An 11,370-nucleotide genomic window follows, 5' to 3' on the forward strand; every position below is an offset into this window, starting at 1 on the left:
GGGTTCATCAATAGTGATAAATTATCAGTATATATTTTATGAACGTTAATCGTTAATATATTATTGCACTTAGTAAAAGTACCAATTCTTGAGATTCAGCAAAAACATGTGGCGTTAACCACGTTCAAACAGCAAAGTGTCCTAAAAGGATCTTAAGAAGTGAATTGTATAATTCGGCAAAACAGATATTGTAGGCTGCCTACGGAAATTTGCATCCACCTCGAGGTGTATGCAATTCACGGCAGGCATGCAGAATTCGGCACACCTGCGCTGCAAAATGTCACTAGACCTCGTGGGAGCAAGGCCTGAGTCAAGTCACGGCGTCTGACTTGACAGCGCTGTTTTTGTTCCCCTATCTATCAAGTCGGACATGTACATTAAACAATATTAAATTACACTTTTGCTGTGAGAAGACAGGACTGGCAATGCGGGCAATACATGAGAAATACATGAACACACCCACGTTGTAACAATAGGATATTATTCTGCTGTACTTTTTTCAAGCTAAAGATGTAAATATAGTAACCTATATGGTCCTTACTGGGTTTAATTCTATGCATAAACAGAATTAAAAAAAAAACACGTTTCTGAGGTTTGTTTCTAGGTGTCTGTCTTTATTCCTTATTAGGATGCTGAATTCCAAGATCCATTGTCACTGAGTCTAAATGAAAACTATGATGACCAGAATTCGCCACATCATGATTCAAAAAAAGCACCAGCAAGCCCCGACTACAATTGTGAGACGCCAGAGATTCAAGTAATCATTAAAGAAGAGGAGGACGGCTGGACTGTGAGTGAAAATCGTGAGTGTAAAATCTTAAATATCAGCATCACCTTTCTAGATGACGTACACACATTATGTCACTCGATTGTGACTTTTCACATTTTTGTTTTGCCTTGTAATGTTAAACACAGATGACAGCTTCAACTCAGAGGGAAAAAGGAGGACACTTCCACACACACATGTCATCCCCACCTCCAAGCATGTGGGATGGAGAGCTCCATTTCTCACGGAGTAAAGACACGCCAGAGAGTATATTCGGTGGAGAAATGCTCCGAGGAGTCTGGCGGCCCCACTCTCTCTGGGCAGAGCTCCTCTGCCAGAGAGGGGCGGCAGAGACACATGCTCATGGACTCTGATGAGAAACCTAAGATTTCCTGTAGATGTGGAAAAGCGACGGGAAACGTGATTGTGCATCAGTGCAGTAATACAGTACATGAGATGACCCCCAGTCACAAAAGGAACATGAAATCCCTTCAGAGAGCACATGCAGGGGATGTGTGTTGCACTCAAGACCAGAGCCTTGACGTAAAACAAAGCACATCTGTGACAACAGAAGCAGAACTTCATGAGACCAAAAGATCAGCACCTTGCCAAACAGTATGTAAAATACTTTACTTTATAAATTGTTTTTCTAATCATATAGTAGTGGTTTCATATTATCAGCATCACCTCAAGGACTGAAAACTGAAGTTTCTTGCTTATTTATTGGTTTATGCATTTCTTTAAAATAATGTCACAATGGGACCACTCGTACGAACAGATTTGTGGCATGTACGAGTGATTTAGGTAAAAACAAAATTCTCAAGTGGTCCAGACCTATGAGAAATAAAGGAAGCGTTGTAGCTGCGAGGAAAATTCTTTCACTTCAACATCTTTCTCAGTGTCTTTATGCAAGTCTAGTGTCTTCCTCTATTGAACCGACAGCAGCCTATAATATTCTGTGTCTCCCTGACTGTTATGCTCCCATGGCTGCCTTTCATATTAGGTCCTGAAGCTGATTTAACTTCACATAAACCCTTCCGTCATTATGTCTGTACACAGTAAAGCGCTGATAACACATCCTTGGTAACATTTTCTAATTGTTTAGAAAAGTAGCCGTATATGATATGATCATATCCCACAACTCTGCACCTCCTTATGAACAGGTGACATTAATCAGGCTGAAAGGAGCGATTATGTCCGGTTGAGATAGTTTGGTGAATCTGACATTAAACACTTGAATATGAAAACTTCTTGCATGAGGCCCAGTGACATGATAAACAATAAAACTGCCATTTTTAGATTAGTTTAAGTATCAAACAAAGTGGGATGAGAGATTTTTTGTCACTAGTCATTCCAACTAAATGAGCGAAATGTTCTAATCTGGTGTCTCTACCTATTGGCAGATTAGCTTTGTGGGTAAAGACCCCCAAAAGATGCATTAAATAAACTCCTTGACAATGTGATCTGTATTTAGGATTCTCCTGAACATAAGCCCCCGATGTCACATGGACTCAAGATGGCACCTGCAAACTTAGAGGACCAGACTCTCCATTTGACTGTCAGATTGCACGCAGGGGATGAGGAGGAACAAGAGGAGGAACAAGATGAAGAAATTGGTGGCTTAATCAACTCTGATGGAGAAGTGGTGGAATGGGATGCCAGTAAGTGATTCATAAAAGCATGTTAACGCAAGCAGTACACACACATTTGTTCAAGGGATCACCCTTGTTTCTGTTTCTTGTTTCTGAGTTTTAGAGTTTATTTGATATTTATTATTATTTGATTATTTTAAGTAGCAGACAAATTCACTCACCACCCACTTTATAAGGTACACCTGTTCAATTACTTGTTAACACAAATGGCTAATTAACCAATCACATGGCAGGAACTCAGTGCATTTAGACGCAGCCAAGACAGCCGAGGATCACAATCATGAGGAAATGGGATTAAAGTGACTTTAAACATGGCATGGTTGCTGGTCTGAGTATTTCAGAAACTGCTGATCTACTGGGATTTTCACGCATAACCATCTCTAGGGTTTACAGAGAATGGTCTGAAAAAGAGGAAATATCCAGTGAGCGGTGGTAGTGTGGATAAAAATGCCTTGTTGATGTCAGAGGTCAGAGGAGAATGGGCAGACTGCTTAGAGATGACAAAAAGGCAACAAAACCCAAATAACCACTCGTTACAACCAAGATATGCTGAATACCTTCTCAGAATGCACAACATGTCGAACCTTGAAGCAGATGGGCTACAGCAGCAGAAGACCACACCGGGTGCCACTCCTGTCAGCTGAGAACAGGAAACCGAGGCTACAGAATTGGACAAAAGAAGATTGGAAAAAAGATTGCCTGGTCTGATGAGTCTCTATTTCAGCTGTGACATTCAGATGGTAGGTTCAAAATTTGGAGTAAACAACATGAAAGCATGGATCCATCCTTCCTTATATCAACAGATTCAGGCTGGTGGTGGTGGTGTAATCGTGTGGGGGATATTTTGTTGGCACACGTTTGGCCCCTACCAATTGAGCAATGTTTAAATGCGACAGCCTACATGAGTGTTGTTGCTGACCATGTTCATCCCTTTATGACCACAGTGTACCATCTTCTGATGGCTACTACCAGCAGGATAATGCACCATGTCACAAAGCTCAGATCATCTCAAACTGGTTACTTGAACTTGACAATGAGTTCACTGTACTCCAATACAGTATCCACAGACACCAGATCTCCATCCAATAGAGCACCTTTGGGATGTGGTGGAACGGGAGATTCACATCATGGATGTGCAGCAAACAAATCTGCAGCAACTGTGTGATGCTATCATGTCAATATGGACCAAAGTCTCTGAGGAATGTTTCCAACTCCTTGTTGAAAGTATGCCACAAAGAATTAAGGCAGTTCTCTCATCCAAAAAGGGGTCAAACCCAGTACTAGCAAGGTGTACCTAATAAAGTGGCCGGTGGATGTGTAAGACATTACAAGATCTATTGGGTTGGGAATTGGCAAGTATTTCCAAAACAAGACCTTTTAGCTTTATGAAAATTTTATAGCACCTTAGGTCTTTTGTAATTACACATTTAGTTTATCAGTACATTGACTTTATCCATAACATTTATGTCAGGCCTGAATGCATAAACTACACTTTTAAAGTGATGTTGACAATGTTGAAAATCCCTTGTCCTGTCAGTTATCTCCGAACCTGAGCCCACTATCTTGATTGTTACAGGAGACAGTCCTGACCGGATCTCTAATTGCACAGACAGTCCTCACCGGAGCAAGGTAATTCGTCTTAATTTATAAATTTTGCGTTGCAAAGGCCTTAAGAAGGGCTGTCCTCTTCAAGTCTCTTGAAACCTCTGCGTGCATACAGTGGGGGAAATAAGTATTGAACGCGTCAACATTTTGTTCAGTAAACATGTTTCCAATGAGGCTATTCACATGAAAGTTTCACTAGCCTTTGGTATTAACTCAAGAAATCCACACATATAAAGATATCCAAACATTAAAGACCACAAATAAAGTAATGTGCAATGAAGTAGAATGACACGGGGGGAAAAAAAGGTATTGAACATGCTAAGAGAAAGCAGGTCTCCAAGGTAAGGCAAGGAACCAGCTGCAATCCATTAGTACTTAGGAGGTTTAATTACTTTCTACTATCAGTGCAACGTGATATCAGCTGGGTTAGTAAATTGATGGTCTACGAATAGGCTTTTCGTTATTAAGGTGCCACACAAGAAACATCTTATGATGGGTAAAAGCAAAGAGCTTTCGTTTGCCAACCTTATTGTTACGAAACATATTGATGGAATCGGATACAGACATATTTCAAAACTTCTGAATCTTCCAGTAAACACCATTGGGGCCGTTATCCACAAGTGGAAGCACCATCACTCAGTCATCACCCGGCCACGCACAGGGGCTCCTCGCAAGATTTCTGACCAGGGAGTCAGAATGGTCAGAAGAGTAGCCCAAGACCCACGGACCACTCGGAAAGCGCTCCAAAAACACTTGGAGGCAGCAGGTACCATTTTCACAGAGAAAACAATAGGCAATGCACTCCACTGCCATGGCCTGTATGTACGCTCACCCCACAAGACTCCATTACTAAAGAGAAGGCATGTCGAAGCTCGTTTAAAGTTTGCTACAACTCATTTGCACAAGCCAATGAAATACTGGGAGGTGTAGTCTGGTCAGACGAGAGCAAGTTCGAACTTTTTGGCTGTCCTACTAAACACCGTGTTTGAAGAAGAAATGGCACTACACACCACCCTAAAAACACTATACCAACAGTGAATTTTGGAGGTGAAAGCTTCATGGTGTGGGCATCATGGTACTGGCAGACTTCATATAATTGAAGGAAGAATGAATAGAGCCTTTTACTGGCAGATTATTGACGAGAATCTGCCGGCACCATCCACCAAGATAATGATGATGAGACGTGGGTGGACCTTCCAGCAGGATAATGATCTGAAGCATACAGCAAAGGAAACAATCAATTGGTTACGGAGAAAAAGAATCAAGGTGTTGGAATAGCCCTGTCAATCTTCTGACTTGAATCCAATTTAACATTTGTGGAAAGAGCTAAAGACCAAGGTTCACAAGAGGCCCCCCAGAATCTTCAAGATTTAAAGACAGCATGTTTAGAAGAATGGGCCAAAATCACCCCTGAATACTGCGGCCAATTAATTTCTTCTTAAAGGAGGTGTCTGGAAGCTGTGATTTCAAACAAAGGCTTCTCCACTAAGTATTAAATAAAATTATGTTGGCGTGTTCTTTATATTATATATTCAATACTTTTCCTGTGTCATTCTACTTCATTACACACAACTTTATTTATGGTCTTCAATGTTTGGATTTCTTTATGTGTGGATTGTTTGAGTTAATACCAAAGTGTGGATAGCCAGCCATCCATCCATCGTCAACCGCATCGTACAGGGTCGCGGGGGGGCTGGAGCCAATCCCAGCTGGCATCGGCGAAAGGCGGGGTACACCCTGGACAGGTCGCCAGTCCATCGCAGTCATGTGGATAGCCCCATTATTTCCCCCCACTGTATATAGCATATAATTACACTGCAAGTAATACAATGCAACAGCCTACAGAGTAACAGTAAAGCTGAGCGAATATGTGCCTTGCAAAACCTGAAAATGGAATTTTGTAAAGCAGCTTTGCCAGTTTGACATAGTAGAAATATAAGTATATATATATATATATATATATATATATGACTACAGAATGCCAGAAGTATGATGTGCTTAATTAAATTGTCGTAAGTGTCCCTAAAACCACCTGTCCCTGCAGCGGGTGTCTGCTGAAATTAGTTTCTTGTTTAGGGATGAAGCAGAGTTTAAATTTTATATTTGTTTTCTTGGGATATGATTTTACTGTCCAAACTGTTTGGAATAGCAGAGTGTAACTTCTGATTTATGGTATATTTCACCTTTTAAACGTTAACATCAAAATGTAATAATGAACCAAAACTTAGTTACCAGAGGTGTGAGTCTTCAGCACCACTGCATCGTAGATAACCAGGCAGGATTACTACTTACCAGTCACCACTTGCCTGCAGTTGCAAGTGCAGCACTATGCTGACCCCACACGGATCAGAAGAAACAACACGTTACTGCCACCGAATAGTTTGGATTACATCCTGTAACTACTACTATAAAAAAGTATATATATCTGCTGTGTTACCCAGGGAGGGTGTGGGGGGTATGTTTCTGATGGTTTTTAATGATTATGATCACAGGGTGTCGTCCTGTCCGAGTCTCAGCTGCAAGGCCAAAACCAGAGAGACAGCAGTAGTCCAACACTCATCATGGAAGTTGTGTCTGTGGGGGAAGATGAAGAAAGGGAAGAAGGGGAGGAAAAAGAGAGAGTAGTAAAGATGGCAGCTGCCTCACCCTTATATCGTGGTAAACGCAAGTCATAAGAAAAATGAACACTGTGGAGGTTGTAAATGAGAGTTATGACTTAGTTCTTTCGTGATGCTTTTGCACACAATGTTACCAGGAAAGAGACAGAGAAGAAGGAAGAAGGTTCCCGAAGTAACAGTGGTGTCATTAAACGTCTCAGACGCAGAGAAAGACGTTCCTGCAAAACCTGGTGAGTGAGGTTATAAATATTCAATATATTGGTTTAAACAATACATGTGGAGGATTCAGAAGTGTCAAGAGTTTGGCGGGTTGTTTTATTCTAAATTATAGAATCCAAATTATATAAGTATGGTAAATATATACTGTATGTAAGTTTTATTTATATATTTTCATATGGTAATATTTTCTGCTGTTCTTTGTCACAAAGCAAAAAGAAGGGGCAGAAGAAAGATTTCAGAAGTTCCACTGTTGTCTGTGAAGACCTAGAGGCAGAGCCAGGAAGTGAGTGTTCCTCGTAACTTTTATGGTGATTGAATTGATGTTGTTTGCATCTATAAGAATTATTTGGCATTTTATCGTTTTGTTATAATACATGTTACTTTTTATGTTATAGTATCAAGGCGCACCCGAAGAAAGAGAAATGTCCCAATTATAGTGGAATCAGAAGAATTAAACTCAAAACCTGTCCGCCGCGTTGCTGGTAAGACAAAAAGTAGGGTCTGGTATCACTCTTAGTTGATTCTGAAACCAATTCTGCTCGTTAATTCTGGTTAATTTAATGTTATTTGAGCAAGAAAAGAAAAGCAGGTCTACTTAAAGATGTGGACATTTGTGGAGTTTCAGTTTTAAATATTGTACAGTGGAGTGTCAAAATAATTAGTCACTAATGCAATAAACATTTTTGTCTCTTTAACCAGCAAAGCGTCCTTACAGAAGAAGGAAAGATGCCAAACAATCTGCTGAAGGAGGAGAAAGCACGAGTGTTTCTGCTGGTAAGAGCAAATAAAATGCTCCACAAGGGCGTATAACCAGCGCTGTAGGGCAGCTCCAGCTAAGACCATGTTATCCCACGGTTAGCTCAATTTTATAGTGTTGACTGGTAATTTACGGCATAATAAAATTACTTCTGCCATGGCTGCCTGCAGTTAATTAACCCGGTGCAGTGATTTAGAACAATGGATTGACTGTTGACAGGAACTATGACTTTAATGTGCAGCTCTGTCATACAACAGCACTCATTAACACAAACAATCATCATCCTACACATGACGAAGGTTACATGTGTTGGCATGTAGAATGGGCCTGACTATGAACACGCAATCTACATTTTGTTCAACGTGAAGGAGTGAGTTTGAGTTTGTTAAAGTGTTTAATACCTAAAAAGAAAGACAATGTATCTAATAATTATTGTTACAAACAAATGAAGTCTATTAACACAGAATCTGGTTGGTATGTGACTGGAGTCTAAAAGTTCATTTTGTAAGCATTAAAGTAACAGCCTTACCTTGTAAGTTCATCCTCTTTTTTTCCCCCACATAGGGAAGAAGCGTCCTGGCAGAAAGATGGTTCGTGTTCCAACAGAAATACCTCCAGAGCTCCTGAAAAAGCCGAAAGAGAAGATAGAGTACCACTGCTCAGTGTGTGGCAAAGAATTTCCTCATGCCTACAAACTAGAGAGGCACGAGCTGATCCATACAGGAGAGAAACCTTACTGCTGCTCCATCTGTGGTCGGGGTTTCAACCAGAAGGGAAATCTCAAAACACACTACAAAGTCCACTTAGGTGAGACTGGATCATACTTAATCATTTACGGTTACCTCCTAGAATATTTGCACCTCTATTGCTGTCTCTCTCACTGACAGACATTACTAAAGATTTAGTGCCAAATTGCAAAAAAAGTTGTCCTGAGTTTTGTCTTTTTCATGTATGACCTGTATCGTTTTTTTTTATCTGCCTAGATTTTTAAAAAAAACTATAACTTTAACAATATATACGATCGGTAGCCCATAGACATCAATGACATCAGTCTAGGAGCAGGTAAATTTAACTTCATGTTGTCAGTTGAATAATTAACCTTTTTGCTGCTGCATCATTGTACACAGAGCAATACAGGAAAACCAGAATGGCTTTTTAAACCTAGTCTTGTCATTTTATAACCCAACTGTAGAGTAATGGAAAAGGAAAGTAGAGCCGCGCAACGGAGAGGAAGAAATTTAATTTAACATCTGAAGATTCATCCCAAAACTTCCAACTAAGTCAGCTTGGAAAAGCAAAATTGATTGGAGTACCCAAATATATACTTGGCTTAATGTAAATAATAAGTGGAGTAAAATTGAAGTCTTAAACAATACAAAGATTGTTATATTCGAGTGAACTATTAATACTAGAGTAAAACAGGATCTGTCTCTCCTTTGTCTCTGTGAAGGTCGTAAGGGTGCTGATTTTGACAGTGAGGTGGATCCCATAGCGTCAGAACTGTCTGAATACTTGAAGTCTCTGCCGGGAGAGTCCAGGATCAGATCATCCCTCCGTTGCCTGGAATGTGGAAAAGAATGTGAGAGTCATTCAGCTTTACAAGCACACCACATTACTACACACACACCTTGTGAATCAGACGCAGCCGAGCACGGCTCATCACAGCTTCTCTTCTGCCGCCGCTGTGGCATTCAGTTCCATGAAAAAGAAAAGCTAGAAGAACATATGAAAACCCACGTGAAGGAGAAGCCCTACTCGTGTCCCGACTGTGGCAAGAGGTTCATCAATGAAAGCTACATACAAATTCACCAACGGATCCATACTGGGGAGAAACCGTTCCTCTGCTCCCAGTGCGGCAGAGGTTTCCACCTGGCCTCCTCTCTCAAGCTGCATGAGATGCAGCACTCCGGGGAGAGGCCGTTCGCATGTTCCATCTGTGGGAAGACGTTTCGGATAAACTCGTACCTGACGGCACATTACCAGACCCACATTAAAGATAGACCTTTCATTTGTGGCGTCTGTGGGAAGGGCTACTCCAGAGCTGAGGAACTGAAGGTGCACCACAGGCTTCACACCGGAGAGAGACCCTACGAGTGTGGGGAATGTGGGAAGAGCTTCATTTACCGCCAGGGTCTGCGGCAGCATCAGCGCACACATGCCGGAAGACGCATCGGGCCAACCAGACAGCTTGGTAGACCGAAGCAAGACGCCAGGCTGGACATCTAACTGTCGATCTATTGGTGCATTTATTTGCTGTTAACTGTGTTTGAAGATATTACAGTAAATTGCGCTTCTTTCCTGTACTTCTTCCTTCCATTCCTCCCACCTACAGCAGAGATGATTACTGTGTCTGAAAACATGCGCTACAAAGTCAGTGTGGGTTGCCAAGAATAATGTGGAAGCTTACTGTGTTGTCTGTCTTGTAATCACGTTTTGTACCCATTTTTTTTTATGTTAACTCTTCTCTAGTAGCCCATCTGTACAATTTGAGTGCCTTTGTATCCTGCATGCCAAATGCTAATATTTAATGTTTAAAAAAGTATGCACTATATACTTGTTATTTTAAAGTCCATGATGATGGAATACAGAAATTTTTCAGAAATGTCTGAGTTTTTTTCTACATTTAAAATAATATATGCTTACATTATGACGTATGTAATCAGACCTATTTCCCCTCTTTTGACAGTTGGTATTATGGTAGTCCAACACATTAAACAAAAACTCTACCTCTCATACATAAACGCCGAAGTTACCGGTTCCTAAAGTAAGAAAACATTCAAAATCGTGTTGGTATCAAGTCTTCATCTGCTGTAGTCTTGAAAAGTCTCAAAGAACAGCAGCTGTAGTCCGCTTGAACCACTCCTGCCACTTATTCGCTGTCCATCTGAATACTGAGTATGTTAAAAACAAATTCTCATGTTTTTGCTAAAATATAGCTTAATGCTATGCTTCCATTTGTCGCTTGTGCAGTGAGCCTCTTGTAATGCCTTCAGAAAGTATTTTTTATGTTCTATATTTTATCTTTTACCACAGCCTATTCAGTTAGTCATTTTGACACTGATCAACTAATAAGAAAAACTACTGTCAAAGTGAAAACAAATCTCTTCAAACGGATACAAATGAAGTATAAAACAAAATAATGGCTGCACTCCCTTATTTTGTTTTATTTACATGTGTAATTTTCACCCATCTTATTGACTAACCAACAGTTTGATCCTTACAGATGAAGTGGTTTTCATATTCACAGGTGATCTCTATGCAACTTGTCACTTCTAAAAACTATCTGCTGTACCATTGCTAATTGAGCTTCATCTCCAGTTGTTAGTTTGTCAATCAGTTGTTTTATTCTGTACTTAATTTGAAGAGATTTGTCTTGTGAAAATGCAATTATTACACTGACTGTGATTCAGTGTTGTCAAACAAAACATATTTAGTATCCATAGTAGTCATATGTTGGTTAAAGTATGAGTGTTTGGAACATACTGAGCACACAGATGGACAGATTTTGCTGCAGGAGCTGTGTCAGAGGCTTCTTATGTTTTTTGAGTTCAGTTGGCATATATTCACGCTGATTGCGGCTGCTGTTCTCTTCAGGAGAAAATTGGCATCTTCTAAAATCTTTCTTTAAGCCATCAGGGTAAGTGTTTGTTCGTTTCACTCCAATTGTGGTTTAATTTCAAAGCTGGTAAATGTATAACAGTGTCATCATTGCAACTACAATAACCTTTTAAGAGATAAACGACACAGCAAAAA

At 40.3% G+C, this 11,370-nt stretch overlaps 1 protein-coding gene across 1 annotated transcript; it reads left to right on the top strand.

Annotated features, from left to right (window-relative positions):
• Positions 1–628: 628 nt before the first annotated feature.
• On the top strand, positions 629–10,219 carry LOC119915275 (zinc finger protein 502-like; the record flags this gene model as incomplete). Its single annotated transcript, XM_038734815.1, has 10 exons — positions 629–790; positions 2,241–2,427; positions 4,616–4,722; positions 6,516–6,691; positions 6,779–6,871; positions 7,070–7,143; positions 7,256–7,342; positions 7,560–7,634; positions 8,182–8,424; positions 9,068–10,219. Coding segments are annotated over 10 exons (1,980 nt in total), but the record flags the coding sequence as incomplete, so codon positions are not given.
• Positions 10,220–11,370: the final 1,151 nt, after the last annotated feature.

Source organism: Micropterus salmoides, unplaced genomic scaffold (genome assembly GCF_014851395.1).
Source record: "Micropterus salmoides isolate LMB-PRFRI ecotype aquatic unplaced genomic scaffold, ASM1485139v1 Ms_hic_scaffold_2029, whole genome shotgun sequence".
NCBI lineage: Eukaryota > Metazoa > Chordata > Actinopteri > Centrarchiformes > Centrarchidae > Micropterus > Micropterus salmoides.